The sequence below is a fragment of the Cololabis saira genome, chromosome 1 (genome assembly GCF_033807715.1).
Source record: "Cololabis saira isolate AMF1-May2022 chromosome 1, fColSai1.1, whole genome shotgun sequence".
NCBI classification, from domain to species: domain Eukaryota; kingdom Metazoa; phylum Chordata; class Actinopteri; order Beloniformes; family Belonidae; genus Cololabis; species Cololabis saira.
In genome coordinates, this window is record NC_084587.1 from 42,446,693 (window position 1) to 42,468,965 (window position 22,273).

Sequence of the window (22,273 nt, forward strand, 5' to 3'; positions counted from 1 at the left end):
ATCACTCAGCTCTGAAACCAGCCAGTAGGACTGCTTGAGGTAAACAGTGAAACACCCAACAGCGAGCGGTTCCCTGTTTCAGGTCTGCAGAGCAGCTCTGCGTTGTGATTCCAAGAGGAGAGATGAAACCATAAGCCACTGGTGACTGGCATCACTGAAACGAGCTTTCATGGAGCCTCACATGGCAGTGGATGAGGACCGGGCCGGGTTTGTTTGTTCTCTCGGTCCAGAAATTGAGCACGCAGAGGAGCCGTCCATGCAGAAGCGATGTCGTTCTGCATGTCCTCGGTGGTACACAAGAAAACTTTCACTTCAGGAAGGATGAAAATTGGTTTTTGGTGTTTGGAGAAGCTGCCTTTGCTAAGTGTGGCTAAATAATTTGTGAGCTTGTAATCAGTGTCGGCGGCAGCGACAGGACTAAAACTGTCTGTTTGGAGCCAGCAGCAGGTCAAAACCACACCTGGCACTCAAACGTCCGGGCTGAATCCATAGACATATATAAAGGCTAGATGACTCGTCTGCGCTGCTGCCAATGCAGAGCGACGTCGTCACACGGCGGCCATCTTGCCACAGGAGACTCGCTCACTTTAACATTGTGTTTAATGGTGCATGTTCTGCTTAAACAACCTTAACTTGCTCAATTCTCAACAGATTTTCAAACAGGTTGGTTTGTTATGAACGTCAGAGATGTAGTTATGACACTGCATACTTGTGAATAATTATAAACATTGAAAAACGTACTTTTATATGAAAATAACAAGAAACAGATAGCTATGACATGGTATATTAAATCAATATTTCCATAGTATTCTTAGTAACATATACATGTTATATGGTAATAATATATATATGTATATATGTTATAATGTAAATATAAATGTTACTAAGAATACTATGGAAATATTGATTTAATATAAATACCATGTCATAGCTATCCGTTTTGGTTATTTTCATATGTTTTCAATGTTTATAGTTATTCACAAGTATGCATACATCTCTGACGTTCATAACAAACCAAACTGTTAGAAAATCTGTTGAGAATTGAGCAAGTTAAGGTTGTTTTGCAGTACAGGCACCATTAAACACAATGTTAAAGTGAGCGAGCTCTCCTGTGGCAAGATGGCCGCCGTGTGACGACGTCGCAGCAGCGCGGACGAGTCATTTAGCCTTTATATATGTCTATGGCTGAATCCATCCAGGAGGTTTTAAAAATTGTAGTTCCTCTGAACTACTGACCACTAGAGTCTGGATCCAGACCTGCAGTTCACCATCAGAGCGCGCTATCCTCTACACCAGGGGTGTCCAAAGTCGGTCCTCGAGGGCCGGTGTCCTGCATGTTTTACTTTTTTCCCTGCATCAACACACCTGATTCTAATTAACGGTCGTCACTACCTTGTCATCAAAGTCTGGATAGTTCTGTTGATGACCAAGCTCCTTGTATCACGGTTTGATAAAAAAAGGGACACATCTAAAACATGCAGGACACCGGCCCTCGAGGACCGACTTTGGACACCCCTGCTCTACACCGAAGCAGCAGTGAGAAACCTGCCGTCATCCTACGATGTGACAGAAATGTTCCTTAAACTGAACGGAGCACCAGAGCAACCAAGGTCCTGGTCATCAGAGACACTGAGGATCCGGACCGTAACCGTGGGGTCACCATCATCCTCTAGCAGGGGTCACCAACCCTGGTCCTCGAGATCCCCTATCCAGCATGTTTTAGATGTTTCCCTGCTTCAACACAACTGATTTAAATGAATGGTCGTCACCATCTTGTGATCAAGGTCTGGACAGTTCTGTTATTGATACAGCTCCTTGTAGCGCCATGGCGATGGCGCTTCATAGATTCCAGAGATGTCACCTCTGGACAAAGTTTCTTTTTTAAGTTTCATTTGTGAATGTATGTCTATATTGAAGTACTGCCAAAGGTTTCCATAGTTACCGTTGTCCATGTCGGCTGCTGATGAATGATGGTTCTTAACTCAGTGATTAAGGGCGTAGACTTTCATCCTTGTCTTTTACACCTTCATCCTCCAGGTTCCTTAAATGGTTAAATTATATTCTTCTCTGCAGAATGAAAAACACTCATATCCCCTCCAGCCTTTCTTTAGGGAGCACTGATTTGAACAATTTCAGTTAGTTTCTCACTTATTTGTTGACATACTCGAGGTCCTCTAACACGGAGGAGAGGCTTGCCCAACTAAACGTCAGTAAAAACGTAGGACAGCTGGGAGACACTAACCACGCTCATTCACATGACTCATTCCTTCTCCTGATGCCTGTGGTGAAAGCAGCTCCGACGTCCTTTTCATTCTTCCGTTTTGTTGTCAACATGCAGCTGCAGTTCTCGCTCATGTTGATCAGCGGTTTTATCAACACAAAACCCCCACGTTTCCCTGCAACCCCAGGGGTCATCGTGACATTCGTGCCCAGGACAGACCGCCGCTGTGACAGGGACGGGGTCGACTACCGCCTTCAGCCAAATGTTCACTAAGTAAGGAGACTACCGCCCCTCCTTCACTGCCTTGCCGCCACTTCCCTGGCACCACTTAACTGTGATTTCCAGCCAAATGTTTCCTGCAGCACGACCAAATGCTCTTTTGGTCGAATTTGTCATGCAGCGCAACAACAGAAGCAGAGGATTTCTGTACGGGACGTGGACGACGACAGCGCTGAGTGATGTGTGTTGCATTAACAGACACATCATGCACGGACATTTGTCTGAAATGCTGCTACTTGGGTCACAACCTTAGACTGTGTAAAAACAACTGAAGTACTTCTGAAGCCTTTTTTTGTTACGGCAGCACCTTGTTTGCATTTGGGCAGAACAAACAGCCCTGGTAGCCGCTGTCAATCAAATATTAATCAAAGGTAGACATTTTAGCTTGGCTGACTTTGCTTATGATAACCTATAATCCTCGTAAATTTGAATTTTATTTAATTCTCCTCACTAAACAAACCTCATTTTGACATCCAAAACAAGTGATGCTGTGTTCTGCTGGGTCTTAATTCACAGCTCAGAATCCAAAATAGTGCTAAATCGCTAAAGTGATAAATGAATGTAAAATCTAACAATGGACAAAGAATGTTTTTTCAACCAGACTGTAAATGTTTGCTTCTGCTGTAAAGTTGGACATTTGTACACGGATGTCAACTTTCGGAGCCCCTAGTGGTCAGTGGAGGAGCTGCAACCTTCCTCAGTTCCTTGTTGGCCTGGAAGTTCGACTTGGATGTTAAAACTTGGTCACAACTCTGGTGTTCGGTTCAGACGCAACCCAGAAAGAAAATATAACAACAAATGATGAAAAGAGACAAAACGGATGGAAGTTTCCTTCCTTCCAACGTTAATGACTGATGGCATGTTTATAGTCTCTCCCACTGATGCGTCTGAGCTGAGGTCAAACTTAGAGTATTTTACGACAAGTATCTGAATAATCTATAACTAAATGTCATCAACTTATATTTGAGATCTTATTCCATCTTAACTTTTGCCGATGAGCACTCTGAATGCCATCTCAAATCAGAGCATGGTGGCACTGATGCAGCACACCAAATGACCAGGAATAGGCTCCACCTCAAGGACCATTTCCAGTCAATAAAAAAAAAAAACAAGAAAATGTCACAGAAAACTGGGACCAGAAACCACTTCAACCACTAGTCTGCTTTAGATTTAAAAAGGTACAAGGGCTCCAGAGCAGTTATCCATTCATCTTTATTCCTATGTTTTTCGTAGCACCAGAACATCTCAGCATCGTGCCGAATGCAGAGCACTGTATAATGTCTACTTGTTAAAAAATGTCCGACTTGATTGTCCGATGCGACGTGGCGACACCGCAGTGCCTCCATTTACAGATAAGCTGACTGGGTACAGGCGGAACTGCTCCGTCAGCCTGAATTACACCTGAGAACAGCGACTGTACATAAAACTGTCCCGGTTCCCATGCAGGGGGACGGCACCACTGCATCCAACTCAAAGAACTAGTGAGTATGAGTTCTGTCATCTAGCCAACCTCCTCTCTTGCCAACAGCACGTCCCACCTGGCGGCCTTTAACAGTAGGACACGGTGGATTGTAACCGCGTAGGGATGAACACTCTGAGACAAAAGCGCACTGAGCTAGCAGTCCGAGAAAAACACCCAACTCTGAATCGGGGATGCTTCGCCATCATAGATTCCAGAGGAAAAGTAGAGATGCACCGATCGATCGACAACCGATGGCAATCGACTGATAATGCCTCGGTTTTGATCGGAGTCGTCAAAATAGTTCAGCGCAGGCCGATCCGATGACGTTTACAACACCAAACCGTGCGTTCCCACATTTCAGACCCAGGTCTCCTAAGGGGGCGTGACAGTCTACAAAACATCAGCAATGAAAATGGCCTTGCCGGTATGGGAGTTTTACAATGTCCGAAAATTTGCAGTTTGCAAGGTTTGTGCAAAGGAAATACCCCGAGGAGGAATGTTACTAAAGAATTTCAACACAATGAACCTGATAAGACATTTGAAGGTCCTCGCAAGAAGGAGTATATTGAGCTTTTAAAGTTGGCTGCCACTAAGGCAAAGAAAGAAAAGCAACGGCACTAACTCAGCTGTAACAGAGACCTATAAACAACAGCAACAACAGCAGGAAAAATAAAGAACTACATCGTGAGGTAATGGATTCATATCCCTTGATCAACAGCCGCTTTTTGTTGTAGAAGACATGGGGTTGAAACGTGTCGTTAGCTGCTCGGATCCCGGTATGCGCTGCCGAGTCGTAAATATTTCACTGCTGAATGCCAGCTGGAGTTATACCAAACTATAAACAGTCACATCCACAGCCTTATGCAGGACGACAGTCGTTTCAGCTTCACAAGTGACATTTGGAGTTCTAGTGTGAAGAGTTGTGCTTCACATACAAGAGTTTCCTGGGTCACACACTGCTATCACGAAAGCTTTTGCAAAGCTTTATAATACATTTTTATTTTGAGATTTAATTCCATTTTCCACAGGAAAACTAAGGTTTATAGTTTACAACTTTTATCAACTAAGAGTCTGCTGTTTGCTGTGTTGGTGTACTGCACATGTACGTAATTATTGCCACAAGAAAGCTTAAGCTAGTAAGCTACACTTTGTAAACTGAGTCTTAAGGCTGAGTTATGGTTCTGCGTCAAAACAACGCCGCGTACCCTACGCCGTCACTGACGTGCACATCCCAAAAATTGTAACTACGCGTCTAGGCAACGCAGACCAAACGCAGACCGAGAGGGCTGTTATTGGTTTGCTTGGAAGCAACGCATTTCCGGTTTCTGGTTTGAAGCAGTCGTGAACTTTCAGCGCTCTTTTCTTCGTTTATGTGTGATTTCTTTTTTGTTTTTGTTTTTTGCACAATAGTTGTCCTTATCTCTTTGATTCACTGTGAACGTGAAAAGTCGGATAAACCATTCAGGATTCAGCGGTCGCGGGGGGTACTGCTCAGAAAAAGATGGAGTGACGGCGTCACGGTGACGGCGTGTGCTCTGCGTTGGTTTGACGCAGAACCATAATTCAGGCTTTAGTCGTATATAAGAGTCTCTAGAGTGTGAAATATTGCTCATTACCTCAGCCTGCAATAAAACAATGGTCAATTCATGATACTTTCTCATATCCTAATTTTTATACCTAATAATATAATGACGGTGTTGTGTACATGAGACAACAATATTGCCAAATTTATGGATTTCATACTGTCATCGGTGATCAGCAATATTGGGATTAGCAGATACTGTTTTGGTGATTGGTGATCAGTCCTCAAAATCCTGATTGGTGTATCTCTAAGGAAAAGCCCACTTGATCTGTGCGACAATTCATTGTTGCTGTCCCGGATAATTTCGGTAAGACATTAACATGAGCTGGCATCTTGAAAACATACAATCTTTGCTTTACCCTGATTGGACAAAGAGCTTAAAGGAGCATGAGGCTCCTTTTAAGAAATGAGACTCTCTAGCGCCACCCTTCGCTACGACGAACGTCGGGGGTACTGCAGCCAACAGCAAAGTCGGCACGGGAGAACGGGGAGAACGCACATGCAGCGTCATGTGACGTCACATCCACAGGACAGCGCGGGAAATTCCGGCCCGGAATTGCAGCACATTTTGCAGCACACAGCCTGTTCAAGGCAAAGGAGAGATACACTAGAGGAATCATTCTTTTTGGTTTGGAACGCTTCATCTGACATTATTACTAGAAAACTTAAAACGTATACGAATTATTTTCATAAATCCTGCCTCGATCCTGCCTCAAGCTCCTTTAAGTGACATGTTGACTCTATCAGCTGTGATGATTCCATGGAGGTGTCTGCCACCCAAAACCACAAGCTGTTCCTGAGATACGTCCTTGAACAAACAACCTTCGACATGCTGTAGAGATGATGTTTAGATCACTGAAGGACGTGGGAGAGAAGACGACATACACATTAAAGAGTAATTACGGTTTATTGGTTATATTCTGACATCAGAAACACCTCCAGACCCGTATCATCTGGGATATTTGGGATGTGTTTGATCTTTATCCGTTCTATCTCATTCTCATCTCTTTATCATCTTAAACGGGTTGTGTACGAGCACATCAGAGAGCTCAAACAAGAGCACTGCCTTGATTCCTCGGCACTAATGAATGAGATACCAATCTGCAGCCTCTGGACCTGATCTAAACTCTTTCTTCTTGGTGACGTTCTGCTCTGAGCTGACATGTCGTCGGCAGCCATCGCAGCGAGGGAGAAGCTCCAACCCCAACTGAGCTGCACCACTGAGTTATCCTGGTTGGGAGCAGCCGAAACAGAGGACGAAACGTTCCCAGGTCAGCCAAGAAATTCAGTCCCTCCAGCGTTTCCTGGGTCTGCCTCGGGTCCTCCTCCCAGTTGGACACGCCTGCCCAAGGGCTTCCTCAGCAACCAGCTCGACTGACACGTCGATGAGACCCACCCCTCAAACACAGACGAGCCAGTAGCTGTTGGGCATCAGTCCCACACGCTGTATCAACGACAGTGCACCAGAAGAAGAACAAGAAGAACAAGAAGAATAAGAAGAAGACGAAATCTCGAGAATTATTTTCTGCCTTTTTCTGCTAGTTGTTGTATTAAAAATCGGCGTCCTGGTTTTCCCTGGCTGTTCAAACAGGTAAATATTGTTTCTTTTGCATCCGAGCATGTCTTATTTATTAAAAAAAGTTTCCTCTGTATCAGTTTAACGTTAATGGTTTTAGCGTTGCAGATATGGCTGGCAAAATCAGCCACTACCGTACTGGCCCGAATATAAGACGGGTGTTTTTTGCATTATATTCGGGCCAATACGGTACTTTTAAAATGAGACCTCGCGACCAGGAGAAACAAGACTGCAGGTGAAACAGTGCAGACAATTAACGTTACAGGAAGTTAAAAAGTAATAAATCATGTTACTGACGAGATGCAGCAATTTTGTCAGGGCTGAAAGTGGTTCACAAATATGCATGAAAGGTTATAGTGAGGGTCAGAGTGCAGGACAGGACGAGGTGGCGAGGCGAGGGTAACGTTAGTCAGTTTCCAAGTCAATAGGAGCATATCAACCCAAAGCCAAAGTGTACGTGATTTAAACATGACTTTTTATTCATCTTTACAGATCTTCTCAAAAACACAAAGCCAGTGGGTTTGACAAACGGTGGCTGAACCAATTTACCTGAGGAAGGTTTGGTCTGTTATTTATGCCAAAAGCACTGTGACCCCATGCAGCAGGCAATTGCTGCTAGTCTTGTAAGACAGCCATCTACCAACTACAGGCTGGACACATTAAAAAGGTATGAGATGAAGGCGGTGAAGGTGAAGACACCTCTGTGCAGCAGACTGAAGGAGAGGCACTTGGATGTCTGTTGTGAGGAGACCATCCATGGACCAGACCAGGACCATCCATGGACCAGACCAGGACCATCCATGGACCAGACCAGGACCATCCATGGACCAGACCAGGACCATCCATGGACCAGACCAGGTCTTGGCCTACCAGGAGCATGAGGAAGTTCTACAGATGGAAAAATAGGAGGCTGAAATGTTCTCTGTCTGGTTACGAGATTTGTCAGTAAATGTCTGAAACCCTACAAAAAACTCAAAATCTTACTTTATCTTACTTTCCAGTCAAAATGTTTTATTTCTAGTCGAAAGAAAATCATTACATTTGAAATAAGACAGTCATCTAAAAAGTAACTAGACCATTTTCACTCATTTCAGTGAATATTTTCACTTGTTCTATTGGCATTTTTTTTTTGGTATGATTGAGTTTTTATATTTGTATTTATATTTTTATGTTAATAAAATAATGCTTTAACATGATAATTGTCATATTTTTAATCATATTACAACTCCCAAAATACAAAATATTTTGCTTGTAAAAAGTGTTTGCTTGAGCCAGTTGAAGGCCCGGTTTACCCGCACGCGTGTGATCAGGATGGAGCCACCTCTGCCTCAATTAGAGCAGGAAAAAACCCCGCACAGGGATCAGAACTCAGACATCTGTAGCTTTCAGCACCAGAGACAATCAATGGGTGACCCTGAACTCTCAACTGTTTTCACTGAATTAAATCGACGTGTCTGGGGAACTCGGTTCCAGGTATCCACACAGGAGGGGCAACAGAGTTTATTTCATTTTATTTTATTTACTAAATCTTAACAAAATTGAGCTGGATGCTTTGGATTAAGCTTCTAGCTCCATCAGTGGAGAGTCTGTGAAAACTAAAATTCATCATTAATGTATTTGAAATCATTCTAAATACGCGTCGTAGTTTATCAGATACAATATTCATAAATCAGTGGTGTCCCAGATGTGTGCAGCTGGAGGCTGCTGCAGACGTGATGCAGAGATGCAGCGAGGTTAGTGGACACCCCTCCAGGCCAGAGGCTACAGGTGTCACGAGAGATGAACCGAAGCGGTGCACTGACTTTTTACACGCCGGTATAATCTGTTTATTTAAGTATTGAGGATATATATTTATCCTCCTTCTCCATTATTCATGCGCCGCCGCCGTGATGAGATCGGTTTCTGCCGCTGTGGAGCAGACTGAAATATCCTGGATCACATTCACGGCCGCGTCTCCCTGTTCACTCGCCGTAGGGTGACTTCCTTCGACTTGTTCTTCTGTGAAGACATTGTTCTGAGCGGAAAAGCTTCAGAACCAGCGTTTAGCCCAGAGAAGAGTAAAAATTCATGGCTGAAGGATGGAGGCCGGCGGCGAGGCTGGCAGCAGCTTGTAATGGAGCGAGGAGACAGAAGCAAATACTAAAACTTTAAAGGCGGTCGGATCTGTACGCACACAAGCGCTGCATTATGCAAAGAAAACCAACGGAAGTTGAATTAAACACTTCCCTCAGTTGTCTGAAACGCAGCTTTGTCTGCAGGACTTTTGAATCGGAGGAAAAATGTTCCATTTAAGGAAACACAGATGGAGAATGTTGTTAAAAATAACATCAGCAGCAGAGTGAGAGGAGATAAAACCAGGTTTTCTAGAGTCGCTGATCGCAGGATTCAACCAGCGGGAGTAGGTACGGCATCTAGCAATACTGTATTACTACACATACTGTAATACTACCAATATACTAGCAATACTGTAATACTACCAATATACTAGCAATACTGTAATGCTAGCAATACTGTAGTACAACTAATATACTAGCAATACTGTATTACTACCAATACTGTAATACTACCAATACTACAATTTTACCACACGATTAGAAGCAGGAGGTCCAGCTCAGAAACCGCAGGCACCGTTGAGTGCAAACAAATAGAAGTTCCAAAAGCTCTTTTCCGAACCCTCCTGGCGGGCTCTCCAGCGCCAAGCTCAGAGAAACCAAAATAGCCTACACCGTGAATCCACTGTCAAGCACGGAGGTGGAGGGATGCTGGTATGGGCTTGTTTTGTCGTAGGAGTACATCTGTCGATTATTCTCCTCCACTAGTGCTAATCGGACTGGTCCGTCTGCTTATTTATCGATCTACTTGCAAGCTCTACCGCCCTCTTCACTTCCTGTAGTATATTACAACATCAACCAAACACCCCGAACCAGCGGTAAAGGAACGCCGGCTTGTCTGTGACATTAATGGGGTTTTATAGGACAGATCAATCACAACTGATAACAACTGATAACGTCCAGCACAAGGAGCTGGACACTTGCCAGTCACTAGGACCGGAGTCTTCTAGAGACAGATGTGAGGACATCTGTCTGATATAAAACTTGGCAGAAGCTGGGTCATGTGACAGGAAATGACCCCAAACACAGCCACAAATCTACGTCAGAATAACTTGAAAGGGTTCTGGAATGACCTGGTCAAAGTCCAGACCTGAACCGGACTGAGATGCTGTGGTGGACCTTCAGAGACAGTGTTGCCAGATACCGAAAAAACCCAATTATCGTACAGAGAGCCCGAAACGATCATATTTTGTATAAAATGATCATACGCTACAACAGCGGTGTCATCAGCAAACAAGTTGTTTGCAACACTGTTAGGAGAGCTGCTTAGAAGTGAACTTCCAAAAACCTCCACCAACTGAAGCAACATTGGAAAGAAGAAATACCAGAACTACTCCACTATGATGAAGTGAGACAGGAAACATCTACTGAGGGTTCCTGCTGAAGGAAACATCTACTGAGGGTGAAGGAAACATCTACTGAGGGTTCCTGCTGAAGGAAACATCTACTGAGAGTTCCTGCTGAAGGAAACATCTACTGAGAGTTCCTGCTGAAGGAAACATCTACTGAGAGTTCCTGCTGAAGGAACCATCTACTGAGAGTTCCTGCTGAAGGAACCATCTACTGAGAGTTCCTGCTGAAGGAACCATCTACTGAGAGTTCCTGCTGAAGGAACCATCTACTGAGAGTTCCTGCTGAAGGAACCATCTACTGAGAGTTCCTGCTGAAGGAACCATCTACTGAGAGTTCCTGCTGAAGGAAACATCTACTGAGGGTTCCATCTGCTGAAGGAAACATCTACTGAGGGTTCCATCTGCTGAAGGAAACATCTACTGAGAGTTCCTGCTGAAGGAAACATCTACTGAGGGTGAAGGAAACATCTACTGAGGGTTCCATCTGCTGAAGGAAACATCTACTGAGGGTTCCTGCTGAAGGAAACATCTACTGAGAGTTCCTGCTGAAGGAAACATCTACTGAGAGTTCCTGCTGAAGGAAACATCTACTGAGGGTTCCTGCTGAAAGAAACATCTACTGAGGGTTCCATCTGCTGAAGGAAACATCTACTGAGGGTGAAGGAAACATCTACTGAGGGTTCCATCTGCTGAAGGAAACATCTACTGAGGGTTCCTGCTGAAGGAAACATCTACTGAGAGTTCCTGCTGAAGGAAACATCTACTGAGAGTTCCTGCTGAAGGAAACATCTACTGAGAGTTCCTGCTGAAGGAACCATCTACTGAGAGTTCCTGCTGAAGGAACCATCTACTGAGAGTTCCTGCTGAAGGAACCATCTACTGAGAGTTCCTGCTGAAGGAACCATCTACTGAGAGTTCCTGCTGAAGGAACCATCTACTGAGAGTTCCTGCTGAAGGAACCATCTACTGAGAGTTCCTGCTGAAGGAAACATCTACTGAGGGTTCCATCTGCTGAAGGAAACATCTACTGAGGGTTCCATCTGCTGAAGGAAACATCTACTGAGAGTTCCTGCTGAAGGAAACATCTACTGAGGGTGAAGGAAACATCTACTGAGGGTTCCATCTGCTGAAGGAAACATCTACTGAGGGTTCCTGCTGAAGGAAACATCTACTGAGAGTTCCTGCTGAAGGAAACATCTACTGAGAGTTCCTGCTGAAGGAAACATCTACTGAGGGTTCCTGCTGAAAGAAACATCTACTGAGGGTTCCATCTGCTGAAGGAAACATCTACTGAGGGTTCCATCTGCTGAAGGAAACATCTACTGAGGGTTCCTGCTGAAGGAAACATCTACTGAGAGTTCCTGCTGAAGGAAACATCTACTGAGGGTTCCTGCTGAAAGAAACATCTACTGAGGGTTCCATCTGCTGAAGGAAACATCTACTGAGGGTTCCATCTGCTGAAGGAAACATCTACTGAGGGTTCCTGCTGAAGGAAACATCTACTGAGAGTTCCTGCTGAAGGAAACATCTACTGAGGGTTCCTGCTGAAAGAAACATCTACTGAGGGTTCCATCTGCTGAAGGAAACATCTACTGAGGGTTCCATCTGCTGAAGGAAACATCTACTGAGGGTTCCTGCTGAAGGAAACATCTACTGAGGGTTCCATCTGCTGAAGGAAACATCTACTGAGGGTTCCATCTGCTGAAGGAAACATCTACTGAGAGTTCCTGCTGAAGGAAACATCTACTGAGGGTTCCTGCTGAAAGAAACATCTACTGAGGGTTCCATCTGCTGAAGGAAACATCTACTGAGAGTTCCTGCTGAAGGAAACATCTACTGAGGGTTCCTGCTGAAGGAAACATCTACTGAGGGTTCCATCTGCTGAAGGAAACATCTACTGAGGGTTCCTGCTGAAGGAAACATCTACTGAGGGTTCCTGCTGAAAGAAACATCTACTGAGGGTTCCATCTGCTGAAGGAAACATCTACTGAGAGTTCCTGCTGAAGGAAACATCTACTGAGGGTTCCTGCTGAAGGAAACATCTACTGAGGGTTCCATCTGCTGAAGGAAACATCTACTGAGAGTTCCTGCTGAAGGAAACATCTACTGAGGGTGAAGGAAACATCTACTGAGAGTTCCTGCTGAAAGAAACATCTACTGAGAGTTCCTGCTGAAGGAAACATCTACTGAGAGTTCCTGCTGAAAGAAACATCTACTGAGAGTTCCTGCTGAAGGAACCATCTACTGAGAGTTCCTGCTGAAGGAACCATCTACTGAGAGTTCCTGCTGAAGGAACCATCTACTGAGAGTTCCTGCTGAAGGAAACATCTACTGAGGGTGAAGGAAACATCTACTGAGGGTTCCTGCTGAAGGAAACATCTACTGAGGGTGAAGGAAACATCTACTGAGGGTTCCATCTGCTGAAGGAAACATCTACTGAGGGTTCCATCTGCTGAAGGAAACATCTACTGAGAGTTCCTGCTGAAGGAAACATCTACTGAGGGTTCCATCTGCTGAAGGAAACATCTACTGAGGGTTCCTGCTGAAAGAAACATCTACTGAGGGTGAAGGAAACATCTACTGAGGGTTCCTGCTGAAGGAAACATCTACTGATGGTTCCTGCTGAAAGTGGATCTCAGCGCTGTTCAGTGACTCTAAGTCATTTCCACCATGTGAGGATGAGGAGGGGAGGTTTGTTATAAATGTAATCAATCCTCTTATATAAACCATAGCTTCCGTCAACTGCTGTCGGATTTTGTCGCTGACCGTCTGATTTCAGGAACAGAGGAACGGTGGCTCACGAGGAGGAGAGGGAGTGTTTGGTGGAGGATCTTTTCTGTTGAATTACAAACTTTAAGCTTGTTAACTTTGTCTCTGTATCCATCCGTGACGCCGTAAGAAGATTTACTGAGGTCTGATCCGTTCAGCTGCTTTTTATGTTAAAACCTTTGAAGCAAGCACAGTTTTCAATTTAGAGCCTAAACTCCAGCCAGTTAAGCGTGTCCGATTTAAAACGCAACAGAGAAAGGAAAGTTTACATTTAAATGAGCAGTGAAGAAGAAGGAAAGGCACATCTGGGCTCCCTGTTTGGGGCATCAAACCATCACATGGTGTGCAAAAGGGAGATCCACTGTCTTTCTGATCCAAATAAATATGTTTCCGTTGACCACCGAGAAGGTTTGGTTTAGATTTTATCGTATTGTGATGAGGCAGGTGCTCACGGCGTCAGCTCCGGATATGTCACTACCCTGCAAGTCTCTGAGCAGTCAAACCTCTGCAGACTCTGGTTGCCCAGATTTAATGACAGGATCGCTCTGAAGTCGGGCTGAACCACCTTAATCTCACCTTCCTGCGTGAAACACCTGCAAGGCTTCACCCTGGAAGGGAGTAACAGAGCTACGACACAGGTGTAACAGCCACACAAGACGAGAGACGAGGGGAGACAGGAGCGTCGGGGGGGCTACAGGGAGGGGGAATATTCCCAGGCCTTGACGACTGCGTCGGGCGAAGTCTCGGACACACGGACAGTTTTTTAGTTTTCTCTCTTCAGTTTGGGTGCTCATAAAGCCACAATATAGTTTATTTCTGTTTTTTCCCCATATATTCACAGAGAAACGTAGGACCCACAATTTCTTTTTATTCACCTCTTTTTTTAAATCTTTTTTCTTGAAAGTTTGCGCGTTGAGAAGTCAGAATTTTAGTTTTCTGTTTTTTGTTAGTGTCAAAATTTCAGAGTCTTCTTGCAAACTTATTTTTTTGTCTTTTCTGGTACATTTCCATCATTACAAAAACCACAGTGTGTTTTGTGACTTTTTTTCTTTTCTTTTGTTTTACATTTTTGCAATCTAATCTAATTAGCAAATTTACCAATCAGAATTTGGGACTTTTCTCTTGCAAATTTGTTGGTCCATTAAGTCTCAAAAATGAACACACTTGTAAATCAGAGTTTATTAGTTTTCTATTTCAATTTTCTTAGTTTATGAAGCCGTGATTTTCAGTTTTCTCTCATAAATAAGACAGTTTTAAAAAAGGAAATCAAAAACTCTGTAGCTTAGAGATCTGGACATAACGCTAGCAAATCTAAATTTGCTTTGCTGGGAGGACGAGGAAACATCTGTTGGAGCTCATTAAAAATGCCCCCAAGTCTTGGGGAGCCAATCAAATCAGTCTATTCTTGCAGAGGAAGTCGGGATTCAGGCTTTTCACCATAAACTGAACAGAAGACGGCCCTCAAACCCTTCCATCGCAGGTTGGATGTATTTGCTGTTTCGTCGATGGACTTTAACTTACAACTCACATCAAATCGTTTGTGCTGCTTTAGTTTTGAAGATATAACGGGTTAATTATGAAGCGATGACGTCACGCAGCCCCCTGACTTTGTTGATGTCTACAAGCGGGGTGATTGAAGTAATGAATGAATGGGCATATATTCACCTGTTCACTGCGGCGGCTGCATGGAGAGGAGGGGAGTAGGGAGAGTGTAGTTTTTTGTTCACCACTTGAAATATTTACAAACTGAGAGTGAATATCTTGCCTTGCCTTGCTTTTGACTGTTTGTTCGGCGTTGGAGGAAAATAAATACGGACACAGTTAGATAACATGGAAATGGCTTGTCGTTTGTGTAGCGAGTCAGCAGTACCACGCTCCCTCACTTAACCTCTCATTTTTTTCCACAGATCGTTTGTTTCACATCCATAAGTCTTGAAAAAACACCACAGATAATCACTCTCAACGAGCAAGTCAACAACAACAAAGTCGGGGGGCTGTGTGACGTCATCTGTCATAATTAACCCGTTATATCTCCAAAACTAAAGCAGCACAAACAATTTTTTTTGCTGCACAAACCAGCACTAACGCACGATTGAGAATATTTTCACTGATTTTTGCGTGGGGTGGGGGTCCAGCTTCACGCAGGTCCCCTGAACTCATCACGACAGCTTTACAGAGACCAGCCCCCTAAACAAAACCTTCCATAGGGCCCCCGAAAAACCTAGCACCGCCTCTGTCGGAGGTTTACTTCAGTCTAAGAGGAAAAACACTTGATGAGAAAAGAGGGGAGTTCACGCTTCTCCGTGGGGAGCTTCCGATGGTTGAGCCTGGTTGTGTGTGTCACGTGACCGAGGGGCAGGTTTGATTTGATTGATTGAAATCTTTATTTCGAGCATACATAAGAAAAAAATTTTAAAGCAAAAAAAAACAATTACACAAAACAAAAAAAGAATACAAATGAACAGTCATTAAACAAAATCAAAGGGAAATAACCTTCATGACCGAAAAGGAGTAGGAGGAAGTAAAAAACGTATGAGTCTCTCTAGAACAGGGCTCGGCAACGCAAAATGTTGAAAGAGCCATATTGGACCAAAACACAAAAAACAATTATGTCTGGAGCCGCAAAAAATGAAAAGTCTTGTATAAGCCTTAGAATGAAGGAAAATGGTGAAAGGTTAAATGTCGAGAAAAAAGTCGAAATGTCGAGAAAAAAGTCAAAATTCCGAGAAAAAAGTTGAAATGTCGAGGAAATAGTAAAAATTTCGATAAAAAAGTCGAAATGTTGAGAAAAAATTTGAAATGTCGGGAAAAAAGTCGAAATGTTGAGAAAAAAGTCGAAATGTCGAGAAAAAAGTCAAAATTTCGAGAACAAAGTTGAAATGTCGAGATTAATGTTGAAGTACAATTTCGAGAAAAAAGTCGAAATGTCGAGATTAAAAAGGAAAGGAAAAGGGAAGAAAAAAAGAGGAAAAAAAGGAAAAAAAGAAAAAAAAAGAAAAAAAAGAAGACAAAAAAAGGGTCAAAACATTTTTGAAAAAGCTCCAGGAGCCACTAGGGCGACGCTAAAGAGCCGCATGCGGCTCCAGAGCCGCGGGTTGCCGACTCCTGCTCTAGAAACTCTTGTTTCTATTTCAATTTTGCTTGAAAATAAAAATAAGAAAAAATAAAACAGCAAGCTTTACTTTATCAAAAAATGATACCTGTTATTACATTATAAAAATAAAAATATTACAGCACTTCATTGCAATATTATACCTGGTCATTATAAATATAAATATACTTGAGCATTATACATATTATACCTGAGCATTATAAATAAATGATATACCAGAGCAATTATAAATAATATACCTTTACAACATATATAATAATTATTACATATACCATCTATGTACGTACATTAGTTTCTGGCAGCTGTCAGACAGGTGAGGCGGCTCTCACCTGAGCATCAGCAGGAGCAGCTTCCAGGCGAGCAGAGAGCCCGCGGCGGAGAGATTTCTCCTCATCCTCTCCTCCTCCTCCTCTCCTCCTCTCCTCCTCTCCTCCTCCTCTCACGCTTCCCGCGCGGTCACCCGGGTCACCCGCGCCTGAGCATGCCACCGGGTCAGGAATCCTCCTCGGAGTCAAGGTGCGCCGGTACTTCCCATCACTCCAGCGGGGAGACGGAGCAGACTGACTCCGCTCTGAGCTCCGTCCGCGCTCGCTGCTACAGCCCCGCCCCCCGCCGGGGCGGACCTGACGGGCAGGCGGCTCGGCCAATCAGCGCAGGCGGGGCTGGTTCACGCCCACCCATGCGTGACTCCCATCCTCCTCCTCCTCCTCCTCTCTGAGTCTCCATCTCTTTCTGCTCAGCTGGACTTCATCAGAGTCACATCTGTTCATGAAGTAGCCGACGTTGATGACAGGAGTGTTTACATCCACACGAAGAGCCCCCGGCGAGAAATGTCCAATCTGAGCGCTCAGGGATGGTTTAAGAGGGAAAAAAACAACTGTGGTTCCTCTGCTCACCACTAGAGTCTGGACCCAGACCTGTGGGGTTCTTTACTAACAACCGGGTAGATCCAGACCTGCAGTTCCTCTACTGACCACTAGGGTCTGGATCCAGACCTGGGGGTCCTTTACTAACAACTGGGGTCTGGATCCAGACCTGCAGGTCCTCGACTGGCCGCTAGGATCTGGCTCCAACAGCGAGTCCATCACTGACCTCGAAGTTAAAAGGTCCAACAGAAATAAACATATTTACAGTCAAATTCAAGAAACCGTTTGGTCTAGGGGTGGGTGAAAAATATTGATATATCGATATTTTATCGATATACATGTGTAGGAACGATAATCGATACATAAATCCAAGTATCGATTTAAAAAAAAATATTTTTTTGCCCTGGCTGGCCAAATGTGGCATGTATAGCCCAGGACTGTTTTTGTGAGGGTAGCTCACATTAGCTACCAAGGGAACACGGGGAGAACATGCAAACTCCACACAGAAAGGCCCTTTCGCCAACCCCACCCAGGGTGTGGTGCTGAAGTCATGGGGGAACTAACACGCACAGCTTCCCCAGCGGGAACTGAACCCAGGACCTTCTTGCTGTGAGACGGCTGCACTACCAGCTGCGCCACCGTGCCCCTTTATTTTCTTTTTGTTTGGTATTTTTGGTAAATTGGTATTGTAACTAGAATATCGATATTGAATCGTATCGAATCGTATCGTATTGGAAATCGTATTGACTTGGGACCTAGTGTATTGGAATCGTATCATATCAGGAGGTCTGTGATGATACCCAGCTCTAGTTTGGTCTCAATCATTTGGTTTCACATCCATGATGACTCTGAGGGGGTGATTTAAACTTTGTACCATACTAAGAATTTATGTAAAGCAACACATTTATTTCTAATGTGATTGTTAGGCAGTTGAGTCAGCCAATGGCTAGCCGCTATCACTTCCTCATCTGAAATTCCTCCTGCTACCACACTTAGCAAAGCAATGAGACATTTGTATTAGCTCAGCGTCAGCTGAATGAGACAGTCATCTTTGATTTCTTCATTGAGTCAACATGTTAAACAGTCTATGTCGTTGGATCCGTCTGCTGGCACCACTAAAGGAGCTGGTAGCCAAAGCTAACTTTGATTGACATATGTGGGGTGTTCCCATCAACTTCCTCCATGCGAAAACAGGCTTGAAAACTGCTCTTCAGAAACCAATGGGTCACATGACTGAATGGGTCGACCATTGTTATGAACAGTCTGCTGGTTCGCCGGAGAGGACAAAAACAGAGGTATGAACAGACCACAAAACCAAAGTAAATATGTAGATGTTTTCTGTTTGGCAAAATTGCTGGTAAGCTAAAATTGCAAACTGTGATAGACTTAAGGTGGGCAGGTTTCCGGGGTCTGTTACTGTAGGGTTCCCAGTTCTGTTCCAGCAAGGTTCTCAGGTCTGTCCCAGCAGGGTTCCAAGGTCCGTTCCAGCAGGATTCCTAGGTTTGTTCCACCCAGTCACATGGCGCCATGCAGAACGATAAAATAAGAAGCTTTGAAAGCACTCGGCAGAAAACTGATGGATGATGTCACACAGGCCTGTCCAGTTCTTCTTCCACAGTCTGTGGGTTCAAACACTGACAATGTCACAGTTTGATTTAAGTTCCTGTTTTATTTGAAACTTATGTCTTTGTGTTTCAGTTCTGTTTTGACTTCCCTGGTTCCCATCTGCCCTAATTGTCTGCACCTGTGTCTCTTTAACCCCTCTGTGTATATCTGTTCCTGTCTTTCCCTTGCTGGTCCATTTGTAACATTTCACATGATAAAGGTTGGTCAGTGGAGACCGAGTCGCCTTTGGTGACACCAGGAGGTGGCCAGGAGGAACCGTTTTTTTAGTAAACAGATGAGGGTTCAAGATTTTCAATGTTCTTTAAGAGGAAGAATAGGGTCGTGGCTTCAGAACGTTGGAGACAGAGTAGTAGAGCATCCTCTGTGTGAACTGAAGCTGTTGAAACCTGAGGCCACTGGTTTTTATTCTTCCCTCAGCCGGCGACTCCATTATCCTCGAGTTCATCAGATGACCTTGAGAGGCATGTGAGGCGGCGTGACGCCTGAAACCGGCTGGTCGGACTGGCTGCATGACCTCAGGATCTTTGACTATGAGAGCATCTGGGGAGGTCTGTGGGGCCAGGGATGACTCACCGCCGGCTCCTAGCAACGCTGGGAAAAGATTCCGGGTCGCTTAAAGGATCCGTCCGACAAGTGCACTGACCTGTGGTATATATCTTGAGAAGAGAGAAGAGTAGAGTGATGGGTACAGGAAGTGACATGACATCCGGATCCGGGGGGGCAGTTACCAGATGATTGCACAGGTCCTTGTAGGACCATCAGATTCTTGACATTGGTCATGGAGACACATGGAGAAATGCTCAGCAGCTAAAAGTAGCATTTTGAAGAATGAGGTTCGTCGCTCTACTACTACACGCTAACAGGTTTGATTTTAGCTACGAGTCACAACGGCTCAAAACATTTGGTTGCACACTAACCTCATCTGAAGATGTAGATTTGACCAGAAACAAAGACTAGACCAGCTTCAAAGTCTTTCCCTTTGCACAACACTTGCTAATATTTTTATTTCTCTAAGCCCGTTGTTGATGTCTTTACCTCTTGGCATTGTGTTAACACATACCTGAAAGTTCCAGACCAGCAAACTGCCAAAACCACTTTTGTTGAGGTCTGCTCACCCTCTGATGACCAGTTGATCAAGGGCTGATGATTAGCGCCACCTGACTGCCTCTCCTAGATCTCCCTGGGGGCTTCTTGCGGTCGCCCACATGCTTTTGGAGGCTTTGCCATGTCTTTTCAAGACTGCGTCTTCACTAAAACCCTTGATTTCCTGTGACGAATCTGCAGCGAAGCGTTCATGTGAAGACCTACGCTGCTGCTGGAGGACTCTGGGATGATTTCTGGTGCTGGTGAACGGTCGTGCAGGAGAGGAAACCAGTCACCACATGTGAGACAGACATGTCGTGGCGTGAGTGGCGTGTGTGGCAGCGACCTTCCTCCCAGGGGAACGTGACCTTTATTTAGGCATTTCGCTGACAGCAAAGTGCTGAACACGTCAGTCTCTGCTCTGCAGCTGTTATCCTGAACATGCTGCCACTTTTCACCCACTCTTCACACACAGCAGCTCAGAACCCCTGAATCAAACCCAGATTCTGGATTTAGTCTTGGGCAGAACCAGAGAACCAGTCGGTGCCACGGTGATGTCCCCTCCAGTCCCCGTTGTCTGCGACTGTCATTGTGGATCTGCTCAGTCTGTGACCTCAGAGCCTCGGAGCCTCAGAGCACACAAACAAGAGATCTAATTGTGGGCGGGGCCTGACTGTTTGTGGGCGGGGCCTGTCAGTGCTGGAGATCCTCCACGTTGTCGTGTCCAAACCTGTCAGAGCGTGTGCTTTTGTTACCTGCAGGAAAAGACTGCTATCATCAACCCACATGTTCACATGCTGCCGCTGCAGATCCCACATCACTGACGACACTTTCAGACAGACAGAGTTGATGATGGACGGATGACATAATCCATCATGTTACGCAACAGCAGGTAATGGTCTTTAGTGTGTCACTAATGTCTGTAATCTCTGTTGTAGTATTTCTTTTCTCTATCCGCCTTCATGTTCCCGACCTGATTCTGACTCCAGTGTGTGTGGAAGGATTTAAATGTGGCGTTGATGTCGTGTTGATATGTTGAGAAGCCGTCTCTGAGGGTGTATGGGAAGCCATTAGGGCCATAAAACACCCTTCTAATAATGTGTTCTGTCATGAAGACATGTTCAGAAAAGAAACAAATCCAGTTTAATTGAATCAGAATCCTCACGGATTTAAGTTTTTTCCTGCTGAGGATCAGGAAGGTTCCTGAGCATCCATCCGTCATCTACACCCATCTACACCGGTTCAGGCTCATGAGGTCATTTGGAGCATGAACTGTACAAAAAAGAGCAAACACCGCAGGGAGTCAGGTTTTATGAACATTTTACATCTTTTATGTTCGCTGGCGCTGTGCAAAAGCACAGCGCCATATTGGCAGGAACTGACTCCCTCAGCTCCGGTTTATCCAAAAGGGGGAAATGGGCAGCGCAGAACTGTAACTCATTAGGACACGCCCACCTTACCTCAGTATTATCCTGCTAAGCTATGATGTTATTGTACATAGATTCTGACCAAATGCTTCTAGTCGACTGTTGGTTAGCGGTCCAGTGAATCAGTCAGGAAGAGTCCAGACCGACCTGCATGGAAAGAGGACATGACTATATTATCCTTCCTGACTATCCATATCCAACCAACCAACCAACCAACCAACCAACCATCCATCCATCCATCCATCCATCCATCCATCCATCCATCCATCCATCCATCGATCCATCGATCCATCCATCCATCCATCCATCCATCCATCCATCCATCCATCCATCCATCCATCCATCCATCCATCCATCCATCCATCCATCCATCCATCCATCCATCCATCCATCCATCCATCCATCCACCCCCTCCGTCTTCCTCTCTGGGGTCACAGGAGTCTGATGGAGCGCAATCATTCATATAAATGCGGGATGTTCAATCTTGATTACATTTAAATGTTGTTTTCTTTGACTGACAGTTTGATGGATGTTTTTCTTCCTCTAACAGCAGTATTTAAACCTGGTGCCCACCCCTCCAACTTCAACAACTTCCGTCCAATATCCAACCTACCTTTCATCTCCAAAATTCTCGAAAAAACAGTTGCTTCCCAACTCCATTCTCACCTGTCCCATAACAACCTGTATGAACAGTTACAGTCCGGTTTCCGCCCACTTCATAGCATCGAAACAGCACTCATCAAAATCACCAACGACCTTCTCATGGCAGCTGATTCTGGACTCCTCACCATCTTCATCCTCCTTGAC

At 44.7% G+C, this 22,273-nt stretch overlaps 1 protein-coding gene across 2 annotated transcripts in view; it reads right to left on the bottom strand.

Moving 5' to 3' along the window:
* glra3 (glycine receptor, alpha 3) overlaps positions 1–17,007 on the bottom strand; it is a 68,948-nt gene extending 51,941 nt beyond the window's left edge. For both annotated transcript variants that reach the window (XM_061724141.1, XM_061724131.1), the window contains exon 1: positions 16,794–17,007. In XM_061724141.1, the coding sequence (XP_061580125.1) occupies positions 16,794–16,858 (65 nt within the window). In that variant the 5' untranslated portion in view covers positions 16,859–17,007. The remainder of the gene's footprint in view (positions 1–16,793) is intronic.
* Between the last annotated feature and the right edge of the window lie 5,266 nt (positions 17,008–22,273).